The sequence below is a fragment of the Prionailurus viverrinus genome, chromosome C1, assembly GCF_022837055.1.
Source record: "Prionailurus viverrinus isolate Anna chromosome C1, UM_Priviv_1.0, whole genome shotgun sequence".
Taxonomy (NCBI): Eukaryota; Metazoa; Chordata; class Mammalia; order Carnivora; family Felidae; genus Prionailurus; species Prionailurus viverrinus.
In genome coordinates, this window is record NC_062568.1 from 61,924,918 (window position 1) to 61,941,736 (window position 16,819).

The 16,819-nt window shown below is 33.1% G+C and overlaps 1 protein-coding gene across 1 annotated transcript in view; it reads left to right on the forward strand.

Annotated features, from left to right (window-relative positions):
* Window positions 1-16,819, forward strand: part of LOC125173567 (sodium channel protein type 1 subunit alpha) — a 130,487-nt gene that overhangs the window by 103,466 nt on the left and 10,202 nt on the right. The window contains exons 19-23 of the mRNA XM_047872851.1: window positions 1,164-1,318; window positions 3,062-3,235; window positions 6,069-6,191; window positions 13,252-13,533; window positions 16,004-16,057. Coding sequence (XP_047728807.1) covers window positions 1,164-1,318; window positions 3,062-3,235; window positions 6,069-6,191; window positions 13,252-13,533; window positions 16,004-16,057 — 788 coding nt within the window. The remainder of the gene's footprint in view (window positions 1-1,163; window positions 1,319-3,061; window positions 3,236-6,068; window positions 6,192-13,251; window positions 13,534-16,003; window positions 16,058-16,819) is intronic.

A 16,819-nucleotide genomic window follows, 5' to 3' on the forward strand; every position in this document is an offset into this window, starting at 1 on the left:
TCATCTGACCATGGTGTAAAAGAGATTATTATTCCTCTGAACAGCTATAATAAATATATGCATTTAATTCACCTGATGATTGTTCATATATTATGAGTGCTTTCCTCTTTCTGTTTTGAACTGTTATATGTATCTTTACTGTCTTTTCTCCTCCCTGCCTTTCTTCCTACCCTATCTCCCTCTTCTTCCAGCATACTTGACTTTTTCTTTTTAATTTTTGTTTTTTTTGTCTTGAGGTAGGGTTCCTGTGTTTATATCTTTTCTTGAAAACAAGAATGTAAGGTTCTTGGTGGCAAGGTCCATGTTTTGTATCTTTTGTTTCTTTTTGTCTTTTTTTTTAAAAAAGTGATTTTTTTCTTTCATGATGCTTACAAAGGTATTCGCAGATATCTGTTGATTTAATTCTTATTTTTGAGTGAGTAAAGCAGTATAAAGAAGGAAATGACAAATCAAAGCAGAACCAAGCAACCGCATTTTAGTGGACTAAATTAAGTTGGAAATTGTATGAGTTCTTTTAGGAGCACCACAAGAAAACTAAACAGTAACAAACATTGTCAGGAGAGATCTACATTACTATTCCATAACCTCCTTAAAAAGGAAGTTTTCTGGGGTGCCTGGGTGGCTCTGTTGATTAAGCATCAGGCTCTTGACTTCGGCTCAGGTCATGATCTCTCAGTTCATGGGTTGGAGCCCCATGTCAGACTCTGAGCTAACAGCACAGAGCCTGCCTGGGATTTTCTCTCTCCCTCTCTCTCTGCCCCTTCCCAGCTGGCATGCTCTGACTCTCTCTCAAAATAAATAAACTTTAAAAAATATAAATAGAATAAATAAAAACGAAGTTTTCTGTTTATTATTAATTTCTACTTTGAAGTCCTTTACTAGAGTGACTACATTTGTGCTTTACAAAGTTCTCTCTTGGACAATGAGTTGAAGCAGAAAAAGCAGGTATTATTAGCCAGGGAACCATTTAAAGAGGCTGAATAATTTTCACAATGTCAAAGAGCACAGCTAACGAACGTGCTCTTATTACTCCAGGCTTAGAGAATTATCCTAACACGGTAGAGATGGTAACTGTAGTGAAAAGAGGAATCAGGGACATGCCAAAGAATATTATTGGAGGAGAAGTTACTTTAGCGACTCCTGTTTGAATATTATGCTTGCAGGCTGCGTACAAAGATTCAAATGTTGTCAAATCAGTGTGGAGGAAGGCAGAGGAAAACAATGGTGGAACCTGAGAAGAACGTGTTTCCGAATAGTGGAGCATAACTGGTTTGAGACCTTCATTGTTTTCATGATTCTCCTTAGCAGTGGTGCTCTGGTGAGTGAACATTAAGCAAAAGTGGTACAATATGAAGTTTAAAATAATCTCATACTGATGACTTACTAATCTTTCTATTACACTGTTTTACTATCCAGTGCATTTTTTCTGAAACCCTCATTCTACATCCAATTTCATTTTCATGGAGTCAGCCATCACCTGTTTGGCAAACCTTAAACTGTTATCTCTACTTATGACTTCTTCCTTAAATACACATACATCTCAATATCCATCCAACCATCCATTCACTCACCCACTCATACCCACACACCCCCTCTCTTCTACCTGTCTTCAACACATTTTTAATTACCCCCACATCATATCTTCCAGATTTTAGACTTAATGTTTCAACTATTTATTTCTGGATTTATTTTTCTATGTATATGTATAATTTCTGATAAGCTATTTATTAATGTTTTCTTATTCTTAAGTAGCCTAGAAAATTTGTCCCTCCAGTTTATTCATTATAACCAAGGAATATAAATGTTCAATTACTCATATTTTAATAAGAAAGTAAACATGGCAACTTCAGTGTAGTTAAAGGAAGCCCTGTGATGGTGTAACTTCTAAATTCTTACGAACCTTGTTTCTGAATGGTATTCTTACTATTTCTTTATGGACAGTCATTAAGTCCTTAGGGACTACTTCTCTGTCCCTTTTAAATTGTGTCCACTGTTCTTGCACTACTCAAGAAACAATGAATGTTGGTATCAAAAAATATTGGGCAGCATGCCTAAGATTTGTTTCTCTGTATACGAAGATGTTTTTTATATCGAATTAATTTATATTGGTATGAAAATCACTTACAAAAATATAAAGCATAACACATAGATAACATTTTAGAAAAACACTGACGCAAATAGAATACTTAAGCCGTAAGATGACTGATAAGATAGATGATAGATAGATAGATAGATAGATAGATAGATAGAGATGACGGATAAAATGAGCTTGCCTGATTGAAATACAATTACTTAAGTTTCTTTAGCTTATGTTTATAATTAGAACATAAGCCTATATTCTCCCGCATATTCTCTGATGACGTAAACTTATTTTGCATGTCACTTTAGACAAGAAATAGTCTTTTGCCCCTGAAACGAATGTGAGACTCAGGTATAAAGTATAAAGAGTTCATATTAGAAGGACACATATTGCAACATAAATGGGAAATATTTTCATCTTGTTATCATGGTCATGCTACATCTCTGCTAAGAAACATAAACTATCAACAAAATGTAGGGGAGGGCGACAAATGAGCCCAACTACGTAGTAAAATTGGGCTATGTGATGATTGATTACAGTCTCTGCTTTATGAAAAATATAAGCCTTCACTTTTTATTTCTTCAACCTTTTAATGGCAAAAAAAATCAACTGGAGGAAGCATAAGAAATGAAACAAAAGAAATATGTAACTTCAAGTTGGGGTGGCACCATCCCCATCCCCAGGATATAACATCAGATGTTTCCTGAACAAGTCAAGTTAATTCATGAGAATTATGCTTTTACCTCTTTCTTCTGGCTATAATATTGACGGAGAGTATAACTTTCCCCTGATTCATTAAAAGATCTTTGAGAGGGAAAAACAAAAACCAAACAGCAATAGCTACGATTCCTCTGCCCTCCTAGTCCAACAGAATGTCATATGTATACATATAAAATCAGGGAAAATATGTTTATGATCAGAAAAATAGCTCATAGAGTATACTAGTTTTAGAAAGCTAAAATACATCACTTTTCTTTATAGGCATTTGAAGACATATATATTGATCAGCGAAAGACAATTAAGACGATGTTGGAATATGCTGACAAGGTTTTCACTTATATTTTCATTCTGGAAATGCTTCTAAAATGGGTGGCATATGGCTATCAAACATATTTCACGAACGCCTGGTGTTGGCTGGACTTCTTAATTGTTGATGTAGGTATCCTCCACATCTTTGTCTCACTTCCATGGTAGTTTGTCTAATCCATATACTGATTCTAAAACAGTCAATCTCTGACCACTGTGCTGAGTTGACAGCATATGCTACTTAATAGACAGTAAACTAATTCACCGAATCATAGTGTTGTAGTTTTTAGAAGAAATAGGCTAGTTTAGTATTGGTTCAGCCTTGGGGGGGGGGGGGGTTGGTGGTAAGGAATTATGGTGGTTTTTGGGTATGTTGTTTAAATTCCTTATATTGTGAGTCAGATAGACTTGCATTTGAGTTCCAGCCCCATGGCTGATGGGTTGTGTGCCACTGAGTAAATTACTTGGCTCCTGACTCTAAAATGGTGATATTAGTACATACAGTAATAAAGGCACTCAATAAACACTGATGATGGTGAGAGCTACCATCACTTTTTAAAAAATTCTCTTTGATCTACGCAAAGTTTTTAAAGGGTAGATTGTATAGATGATACTCTGTTAGAGGCAGTAAAGTGTACAGACTGTAGGGAAAAGCTCTACTTCATGCAGCAACAGGAGTTTCCGTGGGATGTAGACTCAACTTGCAACAGGCCTGTAATGTACCAAGCAGCCCTTCACAGAATTTACATGCCCAATCATTAATAATACTTCATCTATCCTAAAACATGTGGCTGCCTCTGGAGATTTATTAAGCAAGATGTTTCATGCTATCAGTTTGACATAATTTCAGCTTTAGAAAAGTGTGTCCAAAATATCGCAGACTTTGTAGGCAATAGTTTTATCCCCAAAAGATAATAAATGACAATAATAGATAATAGATAATAAAAGATAATAAAGCAGGACTATGCAGGTTTGCTGTGGAAAGTATTTCTAGAGCTAAAAGTCACTCATAGGTTATATCCCTTTACTTCTGAACAAAGGCAAAGCCAGAGCTATTTAAAAAGCTTAATAATGTTACTGTGAAATGAATAAATTAAGAAAAACCTCAAAAGAATAATTACTTCATCATTACAAAAGAAAATATTTCTAACATTGAGGTTTCAAGCATTAGAAGTTATATCATATTTCAACTCCCCAGATTTTTCACACTATATCTTAAATATAAATATAATTTTACCTTTTTGAAACTTCCTGAGCTTTGCTTTCTCTATTATGATTATTGCATGTCTGAAATTTTAGTGAAAGACTGATGATTATATTTATTACTGTAATTTGAGTTTTTTAATTGTCAGATTATAAGCACTTTATTTTTATTTATTTTTTATTGTAGTTGACATGCAATGTTACATCAGTTTCAGGTATACAACATGGTAGTTTCAATAGCCTGAAATATATTTAAAAAAAATTCTATAGAGAATTTTGTCATCTTGCAATAAAAATATTTTTATTTTTCAATATTCTATTTTAATTATCTCATTAGGATCAGTATAACCCTCTTTAAAAAACATTAAAAAAATGATAGCACATTTTGGACACAGTGTCCAATTTTTTGAACCTGTCCTATACTAGGCACTTTCAAACCAAAGAAATTGTAACTCTGTTTGGATATGGAGTTTTGATAAAGTCTTTATTTAGAGAATTAGACACCTAACATTTTTATTTGTTAGTACTTCATACAAATTATGTAAATTCATTGATTTATTTATTTGGTAAAGATTTATTGTGGCCATTTTCAGCCAGGTAACCATGGCAGAAGCTATAAGTTAGCATAGAAAATTTTGAGGAATTTCATGATGGAATCACATGTGAAGTTATATTGTTTACATAAGGATAAACTTTAGGGAATTGAAAACAGAAGGTTTTAGCAAGACAAAAAAATCACTTTCAAAAATCAACTGTGAAATCAATGTGCCAAGTTATTGCTTTCTGAGAGTATCAGTTTTAATTAGTTGAACATACAATGCAGGATTAAGATTTCACGCTTTTTCTGATACAATAGCAGTTTCTGTATTTTATTACTAACCATGCAAAACCCCAAATTCAGCAACAACTTAATAAAATAAAGGACGGATATGGGATGCCTGGGTGGCTGAGTCAGTTAAGTGTCCAAATCTTGATTTTGGCTCAGGTCATGATCTCACGGTTCATGAGATTGAGCCCCATGACAGGCTCCGCATTGACAACATGGAGCCTGCTTGGGATTCTCTCTCTCCCTCTTTCTCCCTCTCTGTCTCTGTCTCTCTCTGCTCCTCCCCTGCTCTCTCTCTCTCAAAATAAATAAATAAATTTTAAAAATAAAATAAAATAAAGGATAACCAATGACATTTTCTTATACCTCAATTTCTTCCTTTTTTAGAATTAATTTTTATCATTTTTCTAATTGCTCAACAATTTATTAGTAATAAATTTAGTTGAATATATTCAACTTATTTATTAGTTGAGCAATTAATAAATTACATGACATTTAAGGTTTTTTATTCAGCTAGATTTAATTAACATACTGAAAGCTACTTTCTTTGCATCAAACTGAAAGTACTTCCTTAAAATTTTAAAAGGTGCAATGATTTATCTTCTTTTAAAAATTTTTTTTGATGTTTATTTATTTTTGAGAGACGGGGAGAGAGAGAGAGAGAGAGAGAGAGAGAGTAGGGGAGGGGCAGAGAGAGAGAGAAAGACACAGAATCTGAAGAGGCTCCAGGCTCTGAGCTGTCAGCACAGAGCCCGATGCGGGGCTTGAACTTGCAAGCCGTGAGATCATGACCTGGGCCAAAGTCGGACACTTAACCGACTGAGCCACCCAGGGACCCCCAATGATTTATCTTCTAAACAAAAATCATATTTATTATATTACATAGCAAATACTAATTGAATGATGATTTAATTTATTTATTTACTTACACAGGTTTCATTGGTCAGTTTAACAGCAAATGCCTTGGGTTATTCAGAACTTGGTGCCATCAAATCTCTCAGGACACTAAGAGCTCTGAGACCTCTAAGAGCCTTATCACGATTTGAAGGGATGAGGGTAAGGAAAAATGAAGGAACCTGAAGTATTACATGTAGTCAAAATTAAATTAAACTACATTAAATCAAATTTTATAAAAGGAAAACCCATGCATGCAAAAGGAATGGCAAATCCTTGCAAAAGTGCTACTTTATCATTTAATCTGTTGCATATTTACTTCTGGGTGATATGCAAGAGAATTTAGGCCTCCCTTGAAATGATACAATATCATTTATCTGCTGTGCTTATTAAAATGACTTTATTTCCTAATCCATTTTGGGAGTTTCCTTACAAACCTGTATACAAAAAAAGCAGCTGAACTATTAAAGTTCTAGGTGTAATGATATGATAATAATCAACTGAAGTGAATTCTACATTACGTGCTTTTCATTTGTGATGAACTAAATTGTACTTAACAAGTTTTATTGAAAATAATTGAATCACACATGTGCCTACGTATGAATAAAGGAAAAAAATTTTTAAATGTCAATTTTGTCTGTATAATGCCAAAGTTTGCATTATTTGAATATAGTCAAGGGTAGATACTAAATATTGGCTGAATTTTAAACTTTTAAAAAAAGTTATGTTTAATATGGCCTCAATTTATAAATGCATTAATAATTTTAATTTATATAAATAGTAATAGTAGCTTAAAGATTATATGTAAATCCACACAATTTTTCAAAACTAAAACATTTATAACATAATGGACAGAAAATATCATTTTGATTCATTACTATAGATGATTCATAAATTAAGCATAACTCAAATTTCACTTGAGTCACACAAAATGTTATACTACTCCTTTTAAAGAAGGAGTTCAATTGAACCATTCCCAATGATTCATAACAGGTTAAAAATGTTGCCATTATTGACATACTATTTTCCATACCTTTTTAAAATTCATGAAGCATTGATGTATAAGATGCATAACATTAAAAAAATAGTTCTTTTTTAAAAAAATCAAATATTCTTTTACCAAAACAAAGCTACTGAATTAAGTGTGATTCAAAAAAACAAACAAACAAACAAACAAAACAAAAAACATTGCTTTTTTTTTCTGCCTAAGGTTTAGTTGTTTATGGAAACTAAGCTTTACTGAAGACTTCCATCTACATTTTCTAGGTTTGTTGATGGCCTTCTGTGTTCTTTTAAAATAGAATTTATTGTAAATGTCACCTTTTAAGAACGTGAGACTTGTCTTTAATTTCCCTAACATATATAAAAAAGTTTTTTTTCCTCATTAGAAACAATTTAACACAATATAATGCAGTCTTATTTTATTTCTCACAGAGATCTTCACATATTTACTAAAATGTAAAAGGAAATTCTCCCCAGGGTATGTAAACATTAAGTTTATTTTCCACTTAAAATGTCACTTTCTTTTGTTTCAGACTGGCAGGTTCAGTTCTTGAGAAAAGTATTATTTTTATACATTCTAATTGAAATCATATTGCCTGAATCAAAGTAATATCTTTTGAAAGTCTTCTGAAATCTGAACAATGATAAGTATTTGAAGCTGTTATAAACATTCCAAATTTAACCTTTTTAAAATGTATTAAATCCATGATCAAATGGCCAGATGTTCCCATGTTGAACACTTTATTTCCATTAGCAATGTTGGTCCTGTGGGTCTATGTTTGATATTTACAGAAATAACCTTATCTCTAATTATTGATCAATAATGCTTTTTATATTATAAGGAAAGGTTGACTTTTGCAACTGAGAATTTTAAAAACATAAACTTCTTATTGATGCTGATAGGAGATGAACTCAGCATTTAAATTATAGGATTTATGAATGTAATTCCTTGCCTCGTAATGACAGAATATAGACAACCCTAAAATGGCTGATCATTTCAACACGTGTTTGGCATTGTAGAGACAAAATAACCCTATTATTAATTCTATTTTTGTGCTTCTGGTGCTTGGATTTTTTTACTTTGTAAAAATGTAAATATGGATAATGGTGAAGATAGAGATAATAATGATGATTATATTTGGGAAGTGATATTTCCCAGTGTGAATACATTCAGAAACTCTCATTTTATTCTTTTCCTTAGCAGCATAAAACCACAATAGCTGTGTCAGAGTATAAATCAAGCACTCATTTTATTTCTGTTGATTTGTCACTTTTTCAAGCATGTGCTTTTATGCAACATTACCAAACAAAGCATGTTGTATAGTGCTTGATAAGAAGTTAGAAAGGAACAAATTATCATCACGTTGCACTTTATGTTTTGCATGCTTTATGCACATTTCTGGCTGACAGCTTTTAAACATTTATTGTATTTCAAATTTCCAGTCCAAATTTTTCAACTTGTAAAATTGAACTGAGTGAATTGATGTCATGAATATCTAGAGTAAAATAAAATTTGTACTTAAATTTGTAATAATTTTAATTTCCTAATCTAAGAAATCTTAGATACCTTCTTTTTCAAAAGAACTCAAGTCTTGATTAATAGGGAAACAGACAGAGACCATATCATATACAAAAAGTAACACCAAATGTTCTGTCATATCAGATTTCTAACTAATAACAAACTATATATTTCTATTTTATATAGGATAATCTTGCTCCAACTTGGATGGGGTGGAGCGCTGGTTCCTCCCCTCAGCCCTTTATTATGGGTACTGTATTACCCCTTTTGCTACCTTTCATCCTTTCACTGTGACTTTGTGTAGTGGGATGAGGGAGGGATTGGGAACGGTACTCTCTCACCACAATAGGGAAAAGTACACTATATTCGAATCCCCTATTTTCAATTGCCTTAAGTTTTCTTTTGAGAAAAATACCTTTGTGAATTTACCCTGTGTGGATTTGAACACTAACGGTTCATATCTTTACTAAGTTTCACTGAATATGATTTAGTTATGTGTATATGGAGTTATTCATTTATGGGGAGATTATCTGATTGGTGAGGGTGGGGGACCTGGTTTAGAATGAATGCGTGGAAATTTTAACTTGTCAATTGATGGTGTTGTTTGAGACATAAAACCCTTGCCATTTTTTACATTGATTCTGGGTCCTGAAAACTGCCATCCAGATGCCAGCAGGCAATTCCCTGCCTTGTTGATATGTATGAGCGGATGCTAGGGTTCAATATTCCAGCTTTCATAAGACTGGTGTTGATTGTGTGACCATTTCCGTTTTTATTAAATGAAAGTTTAGGAGAGTTATTTTCAAAATGTAATGAGGCAAAATATATTAAGAGTTGAGTAAGCACATGTGATTTGTGTTATAAATGGAAAAAAAGTTAATATAAAAAAATCCACTTATTCGAACTATACAGACTACAATACCCACCTAGAAACAAAACAGAAATGTCTTATCACGTGTATTAAATAGAATTTAATGTATAAACCCAGTTCTTAGAGTAAGTCACTCCCAAATAACTTTTTAGGATCTTAGAAGATAACATGATGAAAACATAAATAAAAATAAATCTATAGTTTGTTTATTCTTAAAGTTTAAAAATAATGTACAAGAAGAGTTTCTATTTTGAGAGAGATCAAGTTGGAGTTTTTGTTTAGATAATTGAAGTATCACATCTCTCAAAGACAATTATCTTAATTAAACCCCACAACACAAATGTAGTCATTAGCTTTTTAAAAGATTCCATTACTCTTCTTTATACTTAAAGATGTGATTTTACCTCACCTGCTTTTGATTTTTATTCATGTAGTTTTTGTATTTAGACTAGAGAAGCATTAGAATCCATGAGTAGTATTATTTGAAGCTCAGAGATAATTTGTTCAGACAAGACATTTCTACATGTATCAAAATTCCTAACATGAATTTGCATACTTAATTGTCAATCCTTCATTTTGTGTTGATTTAATAAAAATGCAGATAATGAACTAGATATGGAAAGAGTCTTTATAAGATTGGATTGTGCTAAAATAGAGAAATTCTATTGATGTCTTACAAAGCATTTGTGAGAAGAAGCAACCTCTAGTATTAAGATAGTTCCTTCCTTAGACATCTTCTTTTCTGCATCCTGAAATCTCTATCTGTTCTTCCCAATTTATTCAGGCCATCTTTTCCCAGTACCTTCACCTCATGGGAACCAATTACTGCAGATCCCTAGAGCCTGAAAGGAATTAATACACCTCCTTCTGTGCTGAACCAAGGAATGGCTTAGGGGTCCTGGGAAAAGGCAATCCTTTCTCTGAACTTTATTGCTTAATTTAATGAAATTTTAGATATGATGGACCTTTGTACAGTAAATTGCCCAATACTGTGCCAAATGTTATCCAATATTTAATGTTTTTATCTTCATAAAAATAAACCTTTCCTCTGGACCAAACGTATGCCAACATTGCAGACCATATCCTGAAAGACACTGCTTCAGAGTCCTTGCTTGCTCTTTCGTGTGATCATGAATTACATGGAGTTCATTTAACGCAAAACAAATCCCCTGTTGCAAAGTAAACCTCTTTTTGGCTTATTGGCTAACCTACAACTTTTTGTTGTGTCAGGTTCTTTAGTCTCATCTCATAACCAAAACTAACATTAAAGAGTATGTTTTCCTCAATAAATGCTAAGTTAATCTTTACTCCTCTCATTCATTCAATCAACCTTTTTTTTCCCTATACCCAAAGCACTCTGTTTCCTATATTCAAAGCATTCAAGGCCTTGGAGAAGTATAATATATTTTTGCATCTTAAATTAGAAAAAGGAAAGCCTCTCATCTATCAAGATCACAGGAATGCAAGTAACTCTAATCCAGAGCAATCTGAAACCAGATAAATGGGAGCAACTCCAAGGTGAATCAGTGAGGTAGAATGGAAAGAGAAAGCACTAGGTGCCACTTCTAGTCTACTTTCTGATCGTAATCTTTTAGCCTCATTTTCTCATTGCCAACAGAAAACACCATACTAAATTATTTCTATGGTCCTGGCCAGCACTGGAATTCTGATTCTTAAATTCAAAAGAGGAAATGTTGATCTTTATTTTGGAGGCTAATGTGGAGGGTGAACTGGGGCTCCGTGAAAGAAGTGCTACATGAACCAGACCTTGTAGAAGAAAGAATGTTCCAGAAAGGGGGATACTTAGCAAGGGATTCCAAAGGCATCTCAGGTGTCTGGTATTGTATTAGTTGGGTTGGGATGAAGGGTAGGCGGCTAGGGAAGTTTAAACTGGAAATGTAGATTGTGGAGTAATTTGAATACCAAGGTAAGGAAAATATTTGATCATCAATGGGAATCCATTAAATAATTTTCAAGTGAGACTCAGGGATAATGAATTCACCTTACGTGGATCAAAGGAAGGAGAAAGTTAGAAGACTTTGACAAGAGTGCCAGTATGACTTAATGGAGGCCAGAGCTAGGATGGATGGTGAAAAGAAGTAACAGAGATGAGAAAAGTTTTAAAGGAAGAAGTGTGAGACCTGCAGACTGACATGAAAAGAAATTCAGGAAGTAGAGGTCACCAGTATTCTGCCATGCTCTAAATTGGCTATTGTAGGTAAAAATGTGCATTTAAGTGTGTACTCTATGAATATACAATAAAAATAAGGGTTGTTTTTTTTTAAATCTGGATGGTAGGCAAAATATTCAGAAAAGGAGGGAAATAAGTAACTTGCTTTCAGCTATTAAATTTTGAATACAAGAGAAATCTAAGTGTATCCACATATTTAAAATGAAGTATAAAAGAAGGATTTATTCAATCAACTGTATTACTGCAGACAGGCAAATGAGATATGGTAAGGTGCCATGTTTCAGTTTGGTAGGCTGCATAGGCTGTATCACCTGGATCTGCCTGGCTAATTCAACCAACTTAAATGTTTATGCTCATTTCCTTACCTTTGCCAATAGTGGTTTTACGGTTTCCTTCGGCCCACTTATCACACTGTTTTGGAACCCCAGACGGCCTAGAGTTCTTTGCAAACTTTAAACACGGCTCAGAAGCATAAGGAATTGGCTTGTGTATTTGTTTTTTCAGACAGGCAATCAAAAAACATTGTTCTAAAAATACACTGGCATCAAATGGCAGATGGAAGATATTTTGATGCCTGTTGTTTACATTGGATCAGATTGACAGTAATAATAGAAGTCCATAGGCAGAATTAACTTAGCTATCAGTCGTTCAAGTCTGAGGCATCTTCTGTCACTTGTGAGCATTTTAGGGCCTGTCTTTATCTTCCCTCTTAGTGACTCATAATATAGCTCCAATGGGCACTGTGGAGGAGGGAGCGAGGACAGCCATCCCTACAGTGTTGCCAAATACGAAAACTCAGATCTTTTAATCTGTGATCCAAAAATTAAGATAAGAGGGAAAAAAACATGCTCCCATAGAAAAAAAGTAGGTCATTATTTAGCTCAGCATTGTATGTTAATCACTTCACAGTTGGGCACTATGTATGGCACCCCTCCTTTTCTTATTTTCCTAAGAAACCAATTTCTATTATGTTTCATTTAAAATAAGTTTATTGAATTAAACTCAGTAAATGAAACAACTGACATGACTGGAGCTTGAAATAAACGATGTGATGATCTAATGAAATACATAATGCTAAATTGTCTTGCTTCTTATGCAAAAATTATTATTAGTCATAGCAATGCATGAATAATTAAGGACAAAACTATATTAGGCATTTAATAATTTTATATTTATACATCTGAATTTTTAATTTTTTTAAATATATTGGTCAAATTGACTTGTGTCCAAATATTTTAATTTCATTATTTAATATATAACCTTTTTTAAAATTAGTTTATCGTCTGTATTAGGATTTCCTGCCTCTCTTTTTTCTAATTAACAACAAATATTCTCAATTCATCTGGCAGCAAATTCCTCTGATTTTGCCTTTCCTTCAACCTTTTGGTACTTCCCCCTCTCTTTGTTAAACTTTCTTTTTCTTTGTTATATTATCTATATTTGTTTCCCTAAATGTATTGCTTAAGAAAGAATGGATTTCATTTTAAGATTTTTTTACTTTGCTTTTAAGTGTCATAGAATAGTCTCAATACTAAAAAAAAAATTTTTTTAAAGAAATACTAAAGATTACTAGGAGAATGTCTTTTAATTTTTAACCAACAAGAATTCTGACTTTTCTTTTTTTCCATTTGTGTATTAGGTGGTTGTGAATGCCCTTTTAGGAGCAATTCCATCCATCATGAATGTGCTTCTGGTTTGTCTTATATTCTGGCTAATTTTCAGCATCATGGGCGTAAATTTGTTTGCTGGCAAATTCTACCACTGTATTAACACCACAACTGGTGACATGTTTGAGATCTCCGAAGTGAATAATCATTCTGATTGCCTAAAACTAATAGAAAGAAATGAGACTGCCCGATGGAAAAATGTGAAAGTAAACTTTGATAATGTAGGATTTGGGTATCTCTCTTTGCTTCAAGTTGTAAGTGAACACTCTTTTCTCTGAAATTTGTTTATTGTTTGGAATAATAAAGTGATAACATACATCTAAGTTACTAAGAAGAGACTTTAGCTATTAAGAAGGAAGTTTATAACACACTTTTTTTTTTTCTAATTTTGATTTGTTAGCACAAGTGTGTTAGCCCAGGTGGGTGGCAACTTCAGCCCATGCAAGCAGTGCAGACATAGTTGATAGAGGCCAGGCAATTCAGTTCTTTCCAAAGGTTTTTTTCTCTTCCCACCTATTTTGCTCTCTTCCCATATGAACAAGTTGATGAATAAATCAATACGTTTGCTTTATTTTTTTCTATTGCAATTAGAAAGCATTTTCCACTGATGGATCACCCTCCCCAAACATACATACTTAACAACCTGATTGGATTATAAGTAATTGGTGGCAATTAACTGCTACTGAGTTGTATGATTTGGCTTGAAGACCAGGGAATGATATTGAGGTTTTAGGGTTGGATCCTCACAGTGAAATACAAATAATACAGGGTAGTGCCTGAACCCAGAAATGAAATACAAGCAGCTGTGGCCTCACTTCAAATGACATTTCAGAACAATTACTTAAGTCTACTATACATAATAATAGTATCCTTATTGTACTTACTACTTTAAATGCGTAAGTATCTGAATATTAATGTTTTTTACTACCGGGTCCCCTAAGCCTGATTTGCACAAAAGAAAAAACGTTTGCAATTTATAAAAACACAAAAGATGGTGGCCCTATAAACATCTGCATTTGATGCTGCTTTTGGCAGCAGCTGCATCATGACAAAGCAGTGGGTAAAAACAGAATCCAGATTGTTTAAAAAACATAGTAAGATACTGCTCTATTTTGGCCACTGCAAACTCAGCCTAAGGAATAAAAACAGACTATAAAAGTTCTTTCATTGTTTCTCTACAGAGGCTTTAGCACAGAAATCTATTTCTCTTCACCAGGATCATGTTTTCAATTGCTCAACCAAGAGACTAACCAAGCAAACAAACCTGCGTGGGTCAAAAACCCTTTTACCTCTCTTTCAGAGGTGTCTGTACTATGATTCCTTTATAAGTTCTTCCCACCTTCTTGTTGGAAATTCTTATTTCTCTTCTGGATGTTTCTGACTTACTCTGAATGTTTATGCAATTAAAATAGGGATTTAAAAAAATCTGGAAGTATGATTTCTTTAAATATTGTAGTGGACACATGGTGACATTTTCTTGAGAATTTATCCTAACCCTTAATTAATAACCACACTTGTAAATATCACCAAAATGTATCACTTCCTCCATAAAATTGAGAAAAGAAAAAAATTTTTGAAGCAGGTCCTTGAAATGATAAATAATTCTGAAAATGTAGGGTAAAGATCTTGCACGCAGCCATTAGATAAATTCTGCCACTAAAGAAACTCTAAAGTACTACTTTATAGTTGGCTTTGTACAGAATCACCTCTGTTGATGAGTAACTCATTGAAATGTTTCTATGAATCACTTTTTCTGTGCCTGTACCTAGTGGGTAATGGACTTGTTCCGTCATTGACCTCAGCCACTGACATTCAGTATTTCCCCCTCTGATAGATAGCTTCTATTTTGTAGCTAAGAATCATTACTTTCTTTCCATTGCCATCACACAAACCCTTCCTTGGCTTTCTTCCCATGACATCCACCATTTCACAAGTGTTAGTGTTATGAAAACGAAGATGTGTTGGGATACAGATGCTGAAAGCTTTCTAGACTTGTTCAGTAGCTAAAAACAATCCTCTCAGACTCTCAGGGCTTAAAATTTATGTCCCAGGACAAATAACAAGTTACTATAAGCTACTAGACTTGGGATGTATCTTGAATCTGAGAATGCCAAGTATCTACTGTATTATTTTCTACTTTTACCCATATTAACTCACTTTCATTAAAACTCCAGGGAAAAAGGTAGAATATAGGATGATTTCTGGGTGCTATTCTTCAAAATTCTTAAAAGAATAGTTGCAACTCTGACTTTATACATGTCCGTATGATCCTCAGAGTGTTATGATCAAGAGAAATGTTAAACTTTCACTTTCATCACCTTGCAGTAGATCTAAATGTAATGATTGATTTGTAGATCTAAATTGTAATTGTTTTGCTGTTAGAGATATCTCCAAGTGTGTTGGCATTTGTAAAGCTTTCTAAAAGTATTCCACCAAATTTCTATAACACTTTAAATTTGCATTATTCCATTAACTCTAAGGAGTAGAGAAGTATTTGTGAGTTAGTTATCACACAGGAGGATATATCAAATAACAATTTTTGTTTGTTGTGTGTTTTAGAAATGAAAAACCTTACTAAGATATTGTATTGGTCCAAAATCTATGTAAAACTTGTTTTGAACTGTCTTTCACATTGTTCCTTTTAAAAAATACATAAGTAAGAATATTTATTAAACATTAGGTCTGAATTATTCCAAAGTAAAGCATGCATGTCCTTTTTAATAGGCCACATTTAAGGGATGGATGGATATAATGTATGCAGCAGTTGATTCCAGAAATGTAAGTATTCCTTATCTCCTGCCTTTTTGTAACATTGGTTAGGTTCTAAAATCAATTCAACAGGGCATAGCAGCAAAATGGAATGATTCTATGATGATTGTTTTAAAAAAGGAAAAATTGGCTCAAATTAATATTCAAATATAGCAGTGTTTATCAGAAAGATCTTACTAAAATAAATGAAAACAAATTATTTTGAAAGGTAAATGAATACATTCATATGTTTAATAACTGACAAATATCCCTGTATTAAATATTTTTCTATTTTGCTTTCTTTTTATCTACTAATTATATAATCAGCATATGGGAGCAAATGTGAAAAAATATATGATCAGTATCGGTAGTTGAAACGTATAGTTACTCTTCATTAAGTAGTAGACAGTGTGAAAAGTCATGAACGTTGTCCAGGCAGCCTTAGATTTCTATAACAATCCCTTTTACATTCATTCTTGTGTATGATTTCGGTATCTATAAATTTACTGGAGCCTTTACCAATGATGTTATCACTTCTATGGTTAACATTTCCTTTAAGTTTATATCACCAAAGTAAAGACCTACTTTATTTGGTTTCTCCTACAATAGTCTCTTTCAGGCCTTAAGAAGAGAACTTAAATCCATGCTTATTCCAACTCTGCTCTTCAAAACTTTGTAAAATTTAGTCTGGTCTGTCCTCATCTTTCCATTCTGAAGTCCAATCTATTGTTTGGAAGTCCAATCTATTGTTTAGTCTATTATCATAAAGTTTAACTTCTCTCTCTGTAATCT